The sequence below is a fragment of the Athene noctua genome, chromosome 1 (assembly GCF_965140245.1).
Source record: "Athene noctua chromosome 1, bAthNoc1.hap1.1, whole genome shotgun sequence".
In the NCBI taxonomy this organism is placed as follows: domain Eukaryota; kingdom Metazoa; phylum Chordata; class Aves; order Strigiformes; family Strigidae; genus Athene; species Athene noctua.
Genome location: NC_134037.1, coordinates 146,459,723 through 146,479,212, shown reverse-complemented (window position 1 = coordinate 146,479,212; position 19,490 = coordinate 146,459,723). Strand labels below are relative to the sequence as shown.

At 39.8% G+C, this 19,490-nt stretch overlaps 1 protein-coding gene across 6 annotated transcripts in view; it reads right to left on the bottom strand.

The window, feature by feature from the left end:
- The window catches only part of LOC141957722 (ephrin type-A receptor 6), a 529,737-nt gene extending 510,826 nt beyond the window's left edge, over positions 1-18,911 (bottom strand). For all 6 annotated transcript variants that reach the window (XM_074899660.1, XM_074899687.1, XM_074899670.1 and 3 more), the window contains exon 1: positions 18,738-18,911. In XM_074899660.1, the coding sequence (XP_074755761.1) occupies positions 18,738-18,840 (103 nt within the window). In that variant the 5' untranslated portion in view covers positions 18,841-18,911. The remainder of the gene's footprint in view (positions 1-18,737) is intronic.
- Between the last annotated feature and the right edge of the window lie 579 nt (positions 18,912-19,490).

Sequence of the window (19,490 nt, the reverse complement as noted above, 5' to 3'; positions counted from 1 at the left end):
ACCTTCGTTCAAGAAAGAATAAATTAAAACAGGATAAAGTAGAAGTGAAGGTAACTGTGACTGTCATAGTGATCAGAAATCTCTTGAATGAGCATGAAAACAGCATAAGAAGAGATACGACTCCTCCTCCAACAGTGTAGCTGGACAAAAACTGAGAATGGAAAGATGTTCTTAAGCTTTGGGAAAATGCCAGCACAAGCATAAATGAATAAGCACCAACCACTAATAAATGTGCTTTATAAATGCATTTTAATTTCATAGCACTGAAGTTCAGAACAACCTTCCAACAGCAGCAATGAGAGAACATCACTTAACTAGATTTAATACGAAAACTAATCATTTTTTTTTTATACAGCATCATAGGAGGCATTTGCTTGTGGTAAGAGGTCTTTCCCAATCCTGTGTTCCAGTTAGTCAACAGAGCCACTTGATGAAGTGTAAACAGTCTTAGCGTGTACCACTAATGCAAATACTATTTTTTTTCTATCAAGAACAATTAAAAAAACCCTTTCAAAGACAGTAATGTTACAGTAAAATATTTTCCTCACCTCCAAGGAATTTAAGCCACTTGCTGAATGACAAACTGACATCCATTTCTAATTTCCTTTTCTGTCTTTGAAGCTGAAGGTAACTTCTCCCCTCCAACCCATTTCCTTTTGGAACACAGTAAAAAGCACTTCTTAAATAATTCTTGAACCCTCTTCACAGAACTGCAATATAGATCTTTCTGAACTACTCCATTTATCTTTAACATAAGTCTCCAAAGGACATAACCCACATTACGGACTAATAGCCTGTAAAACTGCATTTTATGAACTGTAGCAGTTTTGAGCAATAAAAATGGAATCAATGGACTCAAGTTGATGACATTTCTATCCTACCCTCCACTGGAATTAATTTATTTTTTATATTTTTTAAATTATGTACTTTTAAAAAGGGGCTAGAATCTGCCTGGAGTCTACAGATCTGTATGCTTACACCTAGAGATGACATATTATTGAACACATTACTTTTTTCCTGACAAACTAAACCCAAAGTTTTATAAATTGGAATATTCATGTAAAAAAGTCAGAAGAATTTGATTTTTTTATATTCTCTTCTTCTTCCTATTTTCTTCTCCTTTCCCACACCAAAAATATACTGTTCCATTTCATTATCTGAAAAAAAAGGATAGCCCTCTGCTGTTTTAGGAACTTTAGTCATAAATTATATCACTTTATTGCAATGAAAATCATACTTATGTTCCTTACAGCTGCATAAATATGTTTATCTTTGCTCAAAGAATACTACCTCCATGAAGCTCACCAAGAAGAATTTTGCTTTACTCATAAAGAATTTTATATCAAGACTATTTCCTAAATTCTTTTCATAGTTTTCTCTTAGTTTAAACCAGATCAAAAACCTTTTAACATATGTTCCATGCAGTAAAGGGCCCAAAACCAAACATTCAAAGTAATGTTTTTGTGCATGCTGGAAAACTGTGAAGTCAACCTGAGCTACTATCTGGCAACTCACATGATCAGGTCATTTGGACAATGTACTTGGACACTGAATTTGGTGTAATCACATCTCATTGGGACATAAGAACACCAGATACCAGAAAAGAAAGAATCCCTTAGGTCAGAGACTCAACCATTCATAATCACAGTTAAAAGTTTACATACATTAGTGCAAAAGAATGAACAGTTCCTCAGTCACTCTTTGCACAGTTTGAATATTGACTCACTTGTCTTTCCTGAACACACTATAAAACAGAAAACCTTTAACTAAGCAGATGCTTAACTGAAGGGTATTATGAAGAACCTGTCCATAGCAGGACTTCTTTGGGTTTTTTTCTTTAAGATAGCAGTCCTTATGAAGTACAGTATATTACATGCTACAGTGAAGGAAAAAATCTCCAACCACAAATTGCTTTGGCAGTCTCATCTGACCTGGAGAGGTAGAAAAATTCTCCTCTGCTCAGATGGTGACAATCAGTCTTACTCTGAGAATATGAGCAAGACACACAAACCTGTCACCTGCAAAGAGGTTTCTCCTTATACATCATGAGAACACTTCACCCAACTCCTGGATTAATTTTAACCAATTTTTAGTGTTTCAAATGCAAAATAAAATTTGTATGATAGAAAGGGAAAAAACTAACAAGCTTCTGTTTAACAGCACTAACCCCAAACAGACAATTCTGCTCTGCTGTCCTCTTCCATTCCCAGCTTCTGATATTGCTTTGATACACTTTGATAGTGGTACCATTCACACTCCATAATATCAGCACAGTCTGGTCAGTGTCTGGCACTTAGGACCTGTTCTGTGATGCAGCAACTCAAGTTCTACCCATTCCCTTTACGCCTTTTATATAAACCAAACATTGCACCTTTGAATTACAGTGTATCCTTAATTTTACTGAGCAGAGTTCCAGATGATGCACTTCAGCCATCCTTATATGCAAATGGACATACAGTATGTTATTCTGCTGTGGAAAAATATTGCTGCTTGGGGATTTTTTCATTCACTCCTACTTCTGGAATCTCAGGTAAATTAATGGGACCTTCCAACTTCATAGGGTGAATCCCTTACATAAATGAAATAATCTGATCCCGCCAACACTGGCATATGTAGTTATTAAACTCACTGGGAGCTGATAAGGAGGCTATACAGAACGCTAACATAAATTATCTGCTAACAGAGCACATTGTTAACTCCTGTTCTGAGGTATGTGTACAAGTAAAGAAGATACTTAAGCCAGACATCTCAACAGGGTTCTCAAAATTACTTTGTTCTCAAAAGGCCCTATTTAATTTTTATTTAAATCACACAGAAATAATACTGACTGTTAAGAAGAGAAAACAGAGACAAATGACTGGGATCTATATTAATACAACCAAGTCCCAAGTCATGACTTAGTCATTTTCTCAAAACCCAGCAGCTATTACCTAAGAGTCTTGGTTTTTTATCTCTGGCTAGATGGGAAAGTTTGAAACCATCTACCACATTTTGCAAGACAAAAGAAATAATAAGAACTCTACTGCATGCTCTACTTCCGACTCTACCTCATGATATTTAGAAGTTTGAGTTTATTAAAACTTACTGGTATGTGCATTTGATTTCTATCACCAACCTTGGCTTGGCATCATTATACTATACTGGACGTTATGAAATTCCCATTCTCTGTGGTGTCCCTTGTGATACCTTCTTCAGACACAGCTGATCTAGAAGCCATTGTGTTTCTCTGGGGTATTGCCTTACAGCAATAAAATGAATATAGAGTATGTATATTCATTATGTGATTATTATCTCTCTAGCTTTGGTCTTGGTTTTCTGCTCTGATACCCAAATGGTCCAGCTGTCCTTTCCTACACCTCCCTCTAAGAAAGTCACAGTGCCTTTCACTGACACACAGCTTGAATCTGCACACTTGAAGAGTGCCTAGTACAATTATGTCCTAACTAATTCCTCTTGAAATAATCCTACAAAATGTGTCATAGTGCACAAATATGTGGGAGAACACTGATTATTCAGAGAGTCAATTTTACCCATAGAAATTTCGATACTGAAATTATCAATTCAAAATGGTACACATTCACCTCTGCCAGTCCAAACACAAGGTTGAAAAGAACAAAGTGGATGAAAAAAACAAACATACTATTATTAATTTTAAAAAATATCATTACAGAGTTACAACTCAAAGTTTTAACCCACTCTCAACTTCTAATCAATTTACTTTCTTCCTCCATAGATGTTCCTTCCCTGTCCCTGTTTAATTAAATGCAATAGAAAACTACTAAACTACTACAGATATTGTTGGGGCCAGGAAGAGACAAGTCTGAGTGAAACAGAAACATTCACAGCTAAAATTTGAATTTCACAGTGCTGTATGTTCCTGATTCACAGAATGGTTGAGGTTGGAAGGGACCTCTGGAGGTCATCTTGTCCAATCCTCCTTGCTCAACCAGGGCTGCCTACAGCAAGTTCCCCAGTACCACGTCTAGACAGTCTCTGAGTATCTCCAACGTGGGAGACTCCAAAACCTCCCTAGCTGTACCAATGCTCAGTCACCCTCACAGCGTGGTGTTCTCAAAACCCAAAACCACCATGGTGCAGTGGAGAACTACCACAGCGTAGTGTTTCTCAAAACACAAAAAAGTGTTTCCTGATGTTCAGAGAGCACCTCCCTTGTTTCAGTTTGTGCCCATTGCCTCTGCTCCTGTCGCTGGGCCTCACTGTAAAGACCCTGTCTCTGTCTTCTTTGCACCCTTCCCTTCAAGTATTTCTATACACTGGTAAGATCCCTGCCAAGCCTTGTCTTCCCTAGGCTAAATAGTCCCAGCTCTCTCAGCTTTTCCTCATAAGAGAGATGTTCCAGTTGCTTCATCACCTTTGTGGCCCTTCACTGGACCCTCTTGAGTATGTTCCTGTCTCTCCTGTGCTGAGGGAGCCCAAAACTGGACCCAGTACTCCAGGTGTGGCCTCACCAGCACTGAGTAGAGAGGAGGATCACCTCCCTCAACCTGCTGGCAATACTTTGCCTACTGCAGCCCATGATACTATTTGCCTTGATGTCCTCACCCAGGTCCTTTTCTATCAAGCTGCCTTCCAGATAGGTTATCCCTAGCAGATACTGGTGCATGGGGTTGTTCCTGCCCAGGTGGAGGACTTGGCACTTGCCTTTGTTGAACTTCATGAGGTTTCTGCCAGCCCATTTCTCCACCTTGTCAAGGTTCCTCTGAATGGCAACAAGACCCTCTGGTGTACCAGCCACTCCTCTCAGGTTTTTGTCATCAGCAAACTTGCTGAGGGTACATGCTGCAGACAAGGAAGTGATCCCCTCAAACCGCAAAAGTGGGGTTTAAATAAAAAATACAAAAAAGTATATATACCAAAGAATCTTCAGATCTTAAGCAGTAATAATAACACACTTATTTTTCAATTCGTAAATGAAAAATATATTTATTGGAATTTAAAGGATGAGAGACAGGGTTAACAAATCTCTTCAGACTTTTCAATCCCTTTTAGTTCTGAACTAGAAAAGCCTTAAATTTTTGCAAAAGCCAACTAGGTGAAAAGATCAATTTAGCAAACCTGTCGAGGGAGGTAGAAGTACTGTTCTGCATTAAAAACTGACTAAGAGAAAAAATGAAATAAGAATAAACAGCTAGATATTGTTGACAAAAAATATATAGCACGATGAAACAATGCTGTTAGGATCACTCTTTGATATATTTATTAAATGGAAAGTAAGTAACTAAAGACCATGATCCTCACTTTCTTCTCCCTTAAAAAGAATGCAAATCAGATACAACTATGCTTAAATTGCAGCGGAATAAAATAAATGTATGGAGAAAGTTATGACAGAAAATCAGTTCATAAATTATTTTGGACTCATCTAAACATTCAAGCAATTCAGAATTTCACATAACAAAAAAAAAATTAAACAAATGAATTTCTACATAAGACAAACTACATTATAACACATTCAGCCCTCCAGGCTAGAGCCTGAACAATCAGAAGAGCTACACGGTAATTTGTTCATTAACCTTTACAATGTATGTGCCATGATCCACCTGAACCAAGAATGGACGTACAAATGCAAATCAGGAACAAGGCTGCCTGTTGTCAGTAAATTTTAACATTATCTATGTGCAGTTCTAAATGTCAACATCTAATCAAGCCTAATCTATTATTGATTTTCTTTTTTGTTTTCAAAATATCCATCTGTGGCACCAATTTCAATAAACTTTTATTTCTTGAGGCACACCTCTCAAGTATAAAATACATCTATCAGACTATAGCTATTAAAAATAATTTCCTAATTTGCTCTAATATAATGGAAAACCACTAATGCTAAGGCTTCAGGACATTACTTAAAATCAAAACTACTTGTTACAAAATTAGTAAGGAAAATTATTATTAGTAAAGTGAATAGGCTAAGCACTACTGGAACTTTTGATGTACTGTGGCAACAATAGATGTGCCGCAAGAACAGAACGAAACAAGAAACTAGCTACAAGTGTGACCTCCATTCTAACTACAGTTATGGTTCATGTTACTTAACTTTCTCATCTTACAACATAGTTTTTTGCCTTTTCAACACTTTCCGGTCTAAAATATTCTATGTCAAACCCTATGTTGGAAGCGGACTTATACAAAAAAATTCAAACAAAACCGTTCAAACATTTCCAAGAGGAAGAGAAGATGTTTTGCTTTACTTAAAGAACACTGGCATGTCTATGATTTGAACCCTTTTTATAGACAGCCACTGCTGCCGTTTGCTATAAGCTTACATTTACCCAAGCTGAACACATTCTCTATAGCAATTTGAAATTTTGGCACTGCTAAAGCTTATGTATGCTTAGTGCATCCCATCCTTAATGGACTCTGTGTAATCAGTTTGACTGTGCTGATACTGTTACCACAGAGCAACTAAGCATACTCCATACTAAGATTGCGAGGATGCACAAGATGGCCTTTTCCTTGTGTCTTCTGGCTTCCAAGTCAACAAGTATTGAAAGCTTCCATCTGTAGTCTCTTGCCTCATTCAGAGCTCAGAGTGGTAGGACAAGGAAGACAAACATCCCAAATCAAATGCAACAAAATAAGGAATGGAAACATGAAAAACAGAAGTAAAAAGGAAATTGTAGGCACTGATGGACAGAAGTAATCTAGCAGAAGAATAAGATTAAGAAAGGCAAAAAGAGGAAAGAAAGGAAAGGACAACTGAAGTGATAAAAGAGAGCCACAGAATGGGAGGTCATGACCATTAGAATGCAACCTAGAGAGGACAATCCTTGTGTGGTACCTGAAAATGAGCCTATTTTACTTGCAAGTTTCAAAATTCCTTTGCTGCTTAACATAATCTATTGGCAAAGTACATGCCCTCATTACCATCTAATGCTTATGCCATGGAAGATAGCATCTCTCTTGTCTTAAGTAGTTCAGATCATTTAGTAGAGGATTGCACTGTCAATCTAAATAAACCATCATCCTACGTGAATGGTATGTAAAGAGGGAGAGAAACAATGAACTTCTTAAAAAATAAAAATTGCAGTAGGAAAGGTAAATTTGTATTAACTACATTTTTACACTAATGGGATGATCAAGACCCACACTGGAAAGTTAGGAAAAGTCAGAACTGAAGTAGTCCCTATGGCTCACAGTCTACATCAAAGGTAGCTGGTTCCCAAGACTGTGGGAGTCAAACAGCTCCATGGGCCAGCTGGACAAGGCTTCTGCTGTGAGGTTGAAGCATTGACTTCAGGAATGCTGTTAAGAGATCAGGTACACAAAACAGCAAGAAAGTTTCAGTTCTTTAATTTGTGTGGTACAAATCCACTTCATCTACATTCAACATTTTGACAAACTGAGTCAAATACATGATAGATGTTTAAAATAGGAAAAAAAGTTCCTAGCAGAGAAGAACTTAGTTATGTACAGGAAGAAAAAAGTAACCACTGAAAACGAACATGTTGTATCTACCTCTGACACCTACCTCTGTGCACAGGAAAAACTAACTCCTTGGAATATGCAGTGGGTGTCACAAACTGGTCACTTAAGCTAAAAGCTTTGGCCTTTAATTCTTCCCCTTAGTTCAGCGGCTATAAAGACAAAGCTCAAAAGAACATTGTGAGAAATAACAGCTGTGAAGATATTCAACACTAAAAAAATAACTGCGTGAAGCCTAATGTTTTCACAGAGCCGTATATTAAACTAGACAACAAGAAATGTTTGGCTCCTTCCCACCACTAGTATTCATTTCTCTACACTAGATCAGATGCCCTTTATATAGCCTATAGAATAATGGAGCATATGATAACATCATTATATTTAACTGCATCAAGCAGGAACCATTAACATGACATGGAATACCATCTGATTTCCCGGCTGACTTTTACAAGCCCAGATTTCTTCAAAAGTAGTTTTTATACAATACCTCTCTCTAGTAGACCTTCTTCCTTTCTACAGTGTACACAATCTTTCCTCTTCCTTTGAATACAACACATCTTGACCACTTCTAATATACACCGTATTACAAAGGCAAATTCTTACCCTTAGCATGAGATGTTTCTCAGTATTTCTTAAAGAAGCAAATAAGCTAATTCTTTCTGAAATTCTCAGTCTGGAAATCTGTAATTTAATGACATCTTTTGCCATATCCCAAAATCACAGGGTAGACATTCCTACTGTTGTCTCAGCAGCAACAGAGTTTGGGTTTCCATCACATCTGACGGCAGTCTGAGCACAAGTTTGACTGAGAAGCTCAATTTGCCACACCTCTCATCATGTTTCTTCATTCCTAAATACTAGCAGTATGCATATTTACCTAAACTAAATGTTCCTCTAAAAAATAAAGGCCACTAACTAAATTATTAAATCTAACATAACCCTCCGAGTGGGTGTTCCTACTGTATCATTCTGGCATGCAAGTGTTTAGCAACTTCAGCAATACAAACAAAAGCATCCTAACAGAAACAATGGGTTTAGATTTCCCTTAAGTTCCACTTCAAAGATCTTCAGCAACCAGACACAACAGAGTATGAAGGACTATGCAATTTTATATGATCCCACTTTGTTTAGCAGAAAGTGCTGGATTCAAACCGCATTTTGAAATATGAATCCCTTGACCGTTTTCCTGCAATCCATTTCCAGTCACAAAGAACAGAAGCACCACAGAAAAAATGGCTGTCTCCTTTCATATTTTTTTAATATGTCCAAAATATATTTGAACAATTTAATTCTAAATTTTAGCAGAATTTTTCCTACAGAATTTGGTTTTAAACCAGCAGCTGGAACCCACTGGAAAAACTGGCCTGGGAAATTTCAGAGAGATAGTCAGTTTTACCAAGATTAAAATGCTAGTTCATTATTTTAAAGAATGCTTTCTAATTCGTTCTTTTATTCCTTTCTTTTAAGCTACGAAGCAACCAGCAACCAGAGAATACAAATTACAGCAGCAAGTGCACTCTAACCAAGGGTCCCCAGCCAAGACAAATCACTCATTACATGCATCAATGATACTGTTTGCTATATGTGACTTTTCCCCTTTTGTTCTAGGTGCAGAAGCCATTAAATGGATTGAGACGGTAGAGCTCCCAGTAAATACTCCTTTTACTATGTCCTCATTCTGTGTGTGCACCTTCACAGTATTTTGTCACAGACGGTGCCTACTTCCTACCTTTCTTTTTGCATAGAAGTGACACAGCATTAATTTTATTCTAAGCTAAAACCTATATAATTTCAAAAACTTGTTGGCATGAAGGGAATGCTGTATTACAAATGCAGTTAACGTATCTGTGTATAAAAATTTTCACTCTACATTGCTATGCTCATGCTAGTGCTTCAAACGTAAGTATCACCTATGTTATCCAGCAGAACTGCGCTGACCTATGAGGAGCTGCTGTGCATCTAGCCCTCATTAATCTGCTATTGCTCTTTTTGGATAACCTGTCAGCAAACAGTAGACACCTTCAAAGACTGTCTAGAATTTAAAGCAAATAAACCCACCTCTCTTAAGAGAAAAAAAAAAATCTATTAGCTTCTTACAAATCTACCTAAACACAAACCAAGAATTTCCATTAAAATAAAGAGTACTACACCTTAAAATACTTGTTTCTTCCTAGAAACTTTAAGTAGAATCTACATATACAACACAGAGGGACAGTAGAAGAGGGAATAGGGGAAAGCGGGTGAAAAGAGAGATGAAAGACCTTTTCCATGTTTCTTATGCTGGGACTGTTTTGTACCAGCTGGCACAAGGAAGAGAGATCCACGGATAGAAGCCAGCCTTGGTCATTAATCTTCCCCTACAGTAGCATCCTGAAGATTGTGTGTGTTCTTCTCTGTTGCACACCTCCCCCGTCAACCCCCGTGTTTTCCAGAAGAGTATTTCAAGCAACATTAACACCGGAGTTAAGGAAATGTTAAGGGCCACTAAGCTGGTGACCAAGTGAATGAAGCATGGCCTTCTCTGGTGGGTAATACAAACAAAATCAGGATTTAATCTTTCCTCAAATTTTCAGTTTGTCTCATTCTTGACATAGAGGTAAATCACAGTAACACAGAACTTTGAAACACAGTGCGGGATTTGGCAGAGAAGTGTATGTGGGGGGAGTTAGGGATAAAAGCTTGAAATCATTGGGATCATTTAAAAGCAGATATTATAATATTCTCTTCCTCACAGATTTTCAGAGAACAGAAAAGATTCAAATCTAAAGTTCTTTATTTTGACTCACCTTGTTTCAGGTCTGTGTTTGATACTCATACAGTTTATTCTATGTTGTGTTATATCATTATGATTTTTTTACTAATGAAATGTTTCTAGGGTTTTGAATCAAGATTTCAGAATTGTTGTTAAATGTGACTTTCACCTTTTTATATTTAGAGAGAAAACACATTTTAAATCCCCAGATTATTCTATAAAAAGGAAACTTTATATTTAGATACAACTTCTTCATGAAATAAATTAAATTTTTAAAAAATGACCCTACTGGACTGTCAAAAGAAATGTCAATCAAGAATATTACAATATTTTTAAATTTAGCCTTCAAGCTCAAAATACGTCTACTTTCTTTAAATACACAAAACAATTGTCGAGGCTTTATGTGTTTAGAATGTGAATAGACATATAAAAAAAAGTAATAGCATCTGCTTAAGCTACCTGCTAAGGCTTAAAGGTTGAGGCACACTATGACATACTGTAAAACAATTGTTTAAAAGTGCAGAAAAATATTTTTACAGTATCATAAACCGAAGGAAAAAAAACCACTCATCCAGTGTTTGGGTGGTGGGGTTTTATTATTATAAAAGTATCTAAAGCATAAAAAAAATACATTCATTGATTAAAATTAATATTAGAGATAAAATTAATATTCAAGATACATCATTATCAAAGTATTCAGCATCTTTATGATTTTTTACAGGATGATAGAATTTAGTTCAAAAGCAGAGATTCAAGATAATAAGTGATAGAAATGCTAACATATAGAAGTATTATGTTGTGGGTGAGACAATGTAATCAGCAAAACTTTCCTACAGACTAGTAAAAAATCCATGGGTTTTTGTTTTGGGTTTTTTGAGACAGTTTTGGGTTGTTTTTTAATACAATGGATTAGCAAACTTCAGCTATCCATATAAAACATGCAGTTGATTTAAAGCCAATATTAGTCTCTAAACTGTGTTCTGTAACAGATTAAAAGTAGTACTTACGTTACAAACGGGTGTTGCATCAATTAAAGTGACTTCTCTTTAATGCCTACCTATTTTGAACAGACTTGTTCTTAGATGTGGGAATGATCAATAGTCTACCTACACATACAAAAAAAAAAAAAAAAAAAAGGCGTTGCAAAATTGGTAATGAAAGCAACCTTGGAACTAGTATAAGGATTGCTGGAATAAGTGGTAGACTAGAAGATTAACTAAGGAGATTACTAAAGAAATTAACCATCTGAAGATAATTTCACTGTAAAATTTTACAGGCTTTTGCATGGTCTGGAAATATTTTGGCATCATTACAAGAGAAGACAGAGTGATAATTACTTTGAGGAGTAAGTACAGAAATGGAACGAAGAAGTGTTCACAAATGCATTTTAAAAGCCCTAAAAATAATAAAAAATATAGATCTTCAGGTTTTTAACAGGTCATACAAACCTATTCCAAGTAAGAAAAAACAAAACATTACTAGAAAAATCCTGAATTTTACACAAGTTGCCAAGATAGAAGCTCACAAAACCAAAAATGATAAAGAACTGTCACTCTACAATTAGAAAATAAACCAAGAGAAAGGTTTGGGGAATAATTTTCTCATAAAGTTAGGTTTATTTGTATAGACCAGAAAGAAATCCTGCAAATAATTTCATGGTTTTATCATGTAAGAGAAATCATCTTTTCAGTAGTAATTCTCCACTCCAACACCTTAGCATAAAAATTGGCATAACATCTTTAAATTCAAAACCAGCTTCTGAAGATGTATTGTTCATAACAGATAGGTTTTTGTCGACCTCTCCTGCATGATAACATTGTTCTTGAAGGTCAGGATAGATTTTGGACAAATAATTTCTTTCCCCACTTGCCTACTTCTAGACTATTTACCATTCTCTCTGTCACAGGTTTCAGCATATTAACGGGCATAACAAAAAGACCAGCCTCTTTGTGTCAGTGTCAAATTAGAGAAACATAGTGATTCCAACAGAAACATTCCATCTTACACACACAGATGGAATAAGCTACGCTATATAACATAGCTATGCTATACTGGGAAATAACAATAAAATGCTTCTCATATTGCACATACGTATCAGTTTCTAAATATCTCTAGTCAGTTAAAGGATATTTTAAACATGTTAGGCTTTTCATTTAAAAAAAAAATTACCCAACAAATTGGATATTAACTTACTCTGTATCTTACTGAAAAACAATTTACTGAACTTCTATACTTCTCTAAAATTCTCAAGTGAAAAGTCTAACATCAGATGCCCTAAACAAACCCTCAAGTAGAGTTCAGATTAAGTAATTAGATCTAAAAATATATATCTGGAAACACAGAGGAAATTACCATGAGAAAATACTAAATTTCCTGTGTGCTTTTTCCTTCTCTCATTTGTAAACTATTTAACTTGCCAAAAGCAGTGTTGTCTGGCCAAAAATTAACTGTTAAATTCATAGGAGGATAAGAACGGTCATTCTGGATCAAATTCAAGGTGTATCTGATCCAATACTGAAGGCCAGTTTGAGAGCAGCCAGCAGCAGATGATTTGAAAAGGACCCCAGAAGAGTAGGCAGACATGGGGCAGTCGTCCTCTCTGCACTAGTATCAGTTTGGTTTCTAAGAACTATGCAGGCTTGTTTCCTGACGCAGACAAGATGCTGGCTGAAACCAAAAATATTGGTCTCTGAATAAATCATGAGATGGAAAAACCACTGCTCACTAACGGTCAACTATTCTCTTCAGTTTGTTTTCCATACTGCCTTGCAACATTAAGCTTAAATTTTTACTTACCTTCTTTCTCAACAAGACCAAGTTGTGTATTAGTGGAAACACTTTAGTTCCTCTTGGTGTTTTCACACCCTCAAATTACATGAGAACTACAGTACTGACTTTGTTTTAAACTGCATCTGCCCAAGCTATATATTTTTTAATTTTTAATATTTCCATACCAATCATTCTCATTTGTCTAAAACAAATTAACAAAATATCCAAACAGCACTCAGTACTGCCAAATACACCGCCAGGATTATATCATTAAGTATTCACTGCAAATCTGTTCATCTCATACTTTCTATGACAGGGTTACAATGTTGGTGGATAAGGGAAGAGCAACGGACGTCATCTACCAGGACTTGTGCAAAGCATCTGACACTGTCCGCATGACATCCTTGTCTCTAGTTTGGAGAGACAGGGATTTGGTGGATGGACTACTTGGTGGATAAGGGATTGGCTGGATGGTCGCACTCAAAGAGATGCGGTCAATGGCTCCATGTCTGAGTGGAGAGCAGTGACAAGTGCTGTTCCTCACAGGTCGGTGTTGAGACTGGCGCTGTTCAACATCTTTGCTGGTGACACAGACAGTGGGACTGAATGCACCCTCAGCAAGTTTGAAGATGATACCAAGCTGTGTGGTGTGGTCAACACACTGGAGGGAAGGGATGTGCCATCCAGAGGGACCTGGACAGGATGGGGAGGTAGGACCTTGCAAACCTCATGAAGTTCAACAAAGACAAGTGCAGGGTCCTTCCTGCACATAGGTTGGGGCAATCCCAAGCACAAATACAGGCTGGGTGATGAGTGGATTGAGAGCAGCCCTGAGGAGAGGGACTTGGAGGTACTGGTGGATGGAAAACTGACTATGAACCAGCAATGTGCGCTCACAGCCCAGAAAGCCAACCGTGTCCTGGGCTGTACCAAAGGAAGAGTGACTGGCAGGTCAAGGGAGGGGATTCTCCCCCTCTGCTCCTTTTTTGTGACACCCCATCTGCAGTGCTGTGTCCAGCTCTGGGGCCCCCAACATTAGAAGGACATGGGACTGCTTGGGTGAGTCCAGAGGAGGCCACAAAGATGCTCGGGGGCTGGAGAACGTTCCCTGTGAGGACAGGCTGGGAGAGTTGGGGTTGTTCAGCCTGGAGAAGAGAAGGTTCCGGGGAGACCTTATAACGGCCTTCCAGTACTGAAAGGGGGCTATAGGAGAAAGGTGGGGAGGGACTCCTGATCAGGGAGTGTGGGGATAGGACAAGAGTCAACAGTTTTAAACTGAAAGAGGGTAGATTTAGATTAGATATAAGGAAAAAATTCTTTTTACTGTGAGGGTGGTGAGACAGTGGCAGAGGTTTCCCAGAGCAGCTGTGGCTGCCCCCTCCCTGGCAGTGTTCCAGGCCAGGCTGGACGGGGCTTTGAGCAACCTGGGCTAGTGGAAGGTGTCCCTGCCCATGCAGGGGGGTGGAACTAAATGGTCCTTAAGGTCCCTTCCAACCCAAACCATTCTATGATTGTATGATACTTATGGCATACAAGTTGAGTCTTTTGGATACAAAAATAATTTCATGCATATTTACAACTGCTTGTGTTCCAAAGTCTTCATTAGGACTCACGTCTATATGGACGTAGGACTTGTGGGTAAACTTTTTTTTTTTTAATTTCTTAATAGCTTGCAATTAAAATATGATTTTGCTCATGACTTTATCTACACACTTAAAAGGGAATGACACACTTACTGCAACGGTTTTGTTTACTTCATTTTCTCATTTTTCTGTAATGATGTAAACACAAAAAAAATACCAGTTGGACAACTGACCAGCAAAAGCCACCAGGATGAGTATAATATAGGCATCAGCACAGCCTTCTTCGAAGTACCTTAAGTCCTCAAACAAGAGAGATCCTCCAGCATTTAGGTCAGTTGCATTCAGAATTCAGTCTCTACAAGACTCTTAGTCCTTGGTGTCCTTACTGCTACAGGAAAATTCTGAGTGCTTTATTCAGAAAGAGTGCTTATCTGTGATGGATTGCACTTATGTAAAAATAAACATGTGAATTAAAATAAGCCAACTTCTTTGAACAGATGAATAACTCAAGGTGATTAGTAATCTGTCAGATTTTAAAATCAAAATCGAAAAGCATTATTACCTACTTTGAGCTACCCAATTTAACATCAAGTGTAGTCATTGTGAAAATAAAGGCTATACAAATTTTGGAACTGCCATTTGACACTATTTCTTACCTCTTTTTTTTTTTTTTTAAGAGCAAGAAAATTAATGCAGGTGCCTTTTAGAAGGAAGCATAAAAAGACCAACCTTGCATAACCTGACAAGATGTATCAGTACCTGGTAACTGAAAAAGCAACAACTTCCTCTTACAGTTCACTGATAGACATGACACATAAACTCCACAAGTTCTACAGTTTACTTCAGAAATTGTCTGGTGACACATAATGGCAAATGCAGTTTGAAAGAAGCCAGGGTAAAAAAATTCTTTCTAGTTTACATAGATGTGGAAACATGCACACTGAGCACAGGATACCATCAAAGTGTTACCTGATGCAACTTTTACTTTAAAAGCCCATACATGTTTTTCACAACGAACTTCACAGCTCAGATGCTGTTATCTATTTTTTTTAGGTTTGAGAGTAATTGCCCAATTCATCCTGCGCAAAAAACAAACCTAAAACACAGGGTGAAATCTTGCATAATAATGCGACTTGTTGATAACTGGATGTCATGGACAGCCTACACCATTAACTGAGGCTTATGTTTCAAGCAGTTCTGTTTCAGACTGCAGCGGTATGTTTTTCCTTGGCAGCTCCATGGCCTTGCCTACCTACAAGGGTTTGCTTAGCAGTAACGAGCCCTGGGCATGGTCATAATTTGGTTTTGAACTTACCACTCCATTAAGATGAATGAGTAAGTTCACTTCTCTGTCAACAGTATTGTTTGTGTCTGCCTTGCTACAGATTCTGGAAGACACCACACATTGATTTACTAGGTGAAGAATGACAACCTGAGTCTTCAACTATACCAAAAAAATGTATCTTTGTTTCCGTTTGACAAAAACAAACAAAAATATTAATTCCAACACAGTCATAACAATAATTTATAAGAGTGGGCTGTATTAATTCTCTGAAAATCCCTCTTTAATAACAGGAAATAAAGTATTAAGAATGAAGTGGAAGGGCTGCTTCTTTACTGAGTTGGATTAATAAACTTACTCTTCTTCCCTCTTTTTCCCCCAAACAATCAAGAAACCCAAACAAAACATTCCTTCACAATTTAGTATTAATGCTGGTACATTTGTAAATAAAAACAGAAGACCAAATCTATCACACAGAAAAACCGAGCTAAGTTATAATTATTATAATTATTATTGAAAACCCAACAGCAATTATTGCAAACATGTTTCCAAGATGTACATTCTGAAAATAACATCTAATGAAAATTTAAGGTATTTTTTTCTCTGTTAACTGCACAAGATTTCAAAAAATTCTTCACAGCTGGGATTCCAAATGTTAGTAACTGGCATTTTAAACCTGCACATTTAAGTGTTTACAAAATGGGCAACTTCTTTATCGTACTCATTTCCTTTCATTCAATTCCTGGATTTAGCAAAAGCCATCATTAAAAGTAGACTGCTTTGCTAGAATTTTATTAATGGGGTGGCGTGTGCATTTTTAAGTACCTGTATTCATTCTTTTACTAATGGGGTGGGGTGTGCATTTTGAAGCACCTGTATTAATTCGAAATATTTTCAGTCCACGTGTTTTGTTGAGTTACACTACATACTTAACTTCTATGGTACAATGATGGTACCAAAGATAAGAGGTCACTCGCTTTATTGGAAGTTTTGAAACAAGGTGCAGAAAGAGAAGTTATTCAGAAGTAATTCATCAGACCTCTATGTAGCCAGTACCTCAATACCTGAACTTGCTGGGAAAAGTTATGTCAACATCAAAAAAACCACTTCATCCTTGACAGACTTGACTTCGGGCTAAACTGCTTTAGCAACTATTTTTGGTAACCATTTTTCACCTTCTTTTTAAAACTCTGTTTAAATATTACCAATTTAACCTCAGGAATACGAAACACTAGTTTAGAAACATAATCTAACTTCCATTACTTAATAAAAATTCTGTACCTTCGATGCATATAGGGTATCTTGGCTATTCTGTAACACACGCGAAGAGATTGTCTTAAACCGCATTCGTGTGTCTTGTTAGGCCTTGCAGTAATGTAGCAGACATTAGCATGCACTAATGAGAGTGACATAAAAGGAAAACTGTGTTGTGCTACTGTGAATGCCTGATGTTTTCTAAGACACGAGTAAGGGCAAAATCTAATACAGCCCTGATATGACTGTATGTTACACAATTACAAACTGAAATTACTCACCGCATTTAGTGTAGAAGAGGTAAAGGAATAATGCTAAACTTGGAAAGTCCCTGCCATAACTGACTCTGATTGCTCGGGGTATTTGTGGCCGTACTATGGTGTTTTCCTATTTTCTAGGTATTTTATTCTCCCTTCTCACTGCTACCCATATAGATGCAACGAACACCGAAAACGGACTGTAAAACAGAAAGTGTGAAAATATATATATTTCATAGTACTGCGTGACTAAAACCAGTTTGTTTGATCATTACTCTCCACCATAGCCATTTTCAGCACTCCTTTCAACAACAGCTGGTAAAATAATTTCTGTCAGAAGGAACATTTAGAGCTGCCCTTCAGGTCTCATTATTTTCACTCATGTCACACTAAAATACCATAACATGAAAGATAAATTGTACAAAAATAATACTAAAAGTAGGGAAGAGTCTCCTAATTTAGGAGTAGATGCATCCTACATCCTCCACTACTGAAGTAGAGCTGTACATGAAATAAACGTTTAAGAAAACGCTCTGCTCTATCCAGATGTTCCATAACATATAACATGACGTTTCACAACCAGTTATGGGGTTTTCTTCAGTTCTTCCTCGCAAAAATTTGATATCCTCTGGATGTGCTATGCATTTTTATTTTTATTTACCTAAATAGGACGATTCTCTTCTTCATCAAGGGGCATTTTTCTTAAATGCACACACTACAACCTACAGAATTAAACTACTGTCTTCAGTAAGATCCGATGAACACGCACCTGTGACAAAGACTTTAAATGGGATTTTTCTCGGACACTCAGACCGTAGCAGGTAAAAATTAGGTGTTAAGGACAGTCAGGCAGCTTTGAACAGTTCGCTGACGAGCAGCAATTTCTCTTAACGCGCGGTGAGCTCTCTCAAACCCATGCCGAAGCCGCTTTGCGTTCGGCAGGAGAACAGCGAACCTTAAAACCACATTCCAGTGAAAAGATGCTACCGCTCCACCTCCCCGGGAGGTAACTTTCCGCTACCTGCCGTTCGGCTGCTCAGTCACACACCCCGGCGGCCAGGGGTGACCGTGGAGAGCCCGCAGGCGCCCCGCCGCTCCCGGCAGCCGCCCGGCGGGGGACGGCACCTCGCCCCGCACGGGACGCGGTCCGGGCAGGGGGGTCAGCAGCAGAGCCCCCACCCCGCCGCCGAACACCCAACTTTGGCGGGATCGCGGGCGCAGGAGGGGGCCACCCCCGGCCCCGCACTCCCTCTGCCCCCTCAGCGGCCGGGAGAGGCGAGAGCCACCGCGACCCGCCGCGGCCGCCACCCCGCTTCGCGGGTGCGGACACCCCCGCCCCCCGCAGGCCCCTCGCCTCCCGCGACCGCCGGAAAGTTGGCGGGAGCCCGCCCGGCCGCCCTTACCGTGGTTGCTGGCGACGTGACCGCCGGCGGCGGGGCGCGCTGTCAGCAGGGGGAGGAAGAGGCCGACTCTCCAGAGCAATCCCCTCACCTCGCAACACCCCATGGCTGGTGCCCGCCGAGCGCCCCGCGTCCTCGGCCCGCCGAGGCTCCCCGTCCTCCTTCAGGCCAGCGGGGGACGCCGCCGCGGCGCCCCCGCCCGCCGCCCCGCCGGCGTCCGGTGCGGCCCGGCCGGCTGCGCTGCCTGCACCGCCGCCGGGGGCTGCCCGGGCCGGGGCGGGCGCATCCACCAGCGGCGTCCCGGGGCACGGCGGCGGCCCGGAGGGAGGGCGAGGGCGGGCGGGGGGTGCGCCGGGAGAGCTCCGGCAACTTCGAGGCGGCGGCGGCGAGGGTGGGGAGGTCGCGCCCCGCTCCCTCCGCCGGCTCCGGCCGGTGGCGGCTCCGGCCGGTGGCACCTTCAGCCCCGCAGAAGCGCCCGCGGCAGCTTCAGCAGCCTCCTCCGCGGGAGCAGCCTCCTCCCCCGTCCGCGCCGCACGGCCCCCCGCATCCCCGGCCGCAGGCAGCGCCGAGGGGCTTCGGTTTCCCACGGCCGAGTGTCTCGCCCCCGCCGCCGGGCTCCTGAGGCGGGAGGGGGAGGAGGGCCGGGCACCTCCTCACGCTCCCGAAGGCATCAAGGAAACTTGCGGGGCGGCGTTCCCGGCCCCTCCGCCGCCGTCCCCGGCTCCTGCCGCTCGCCCCTCTCAGTCAGCCTCCGTC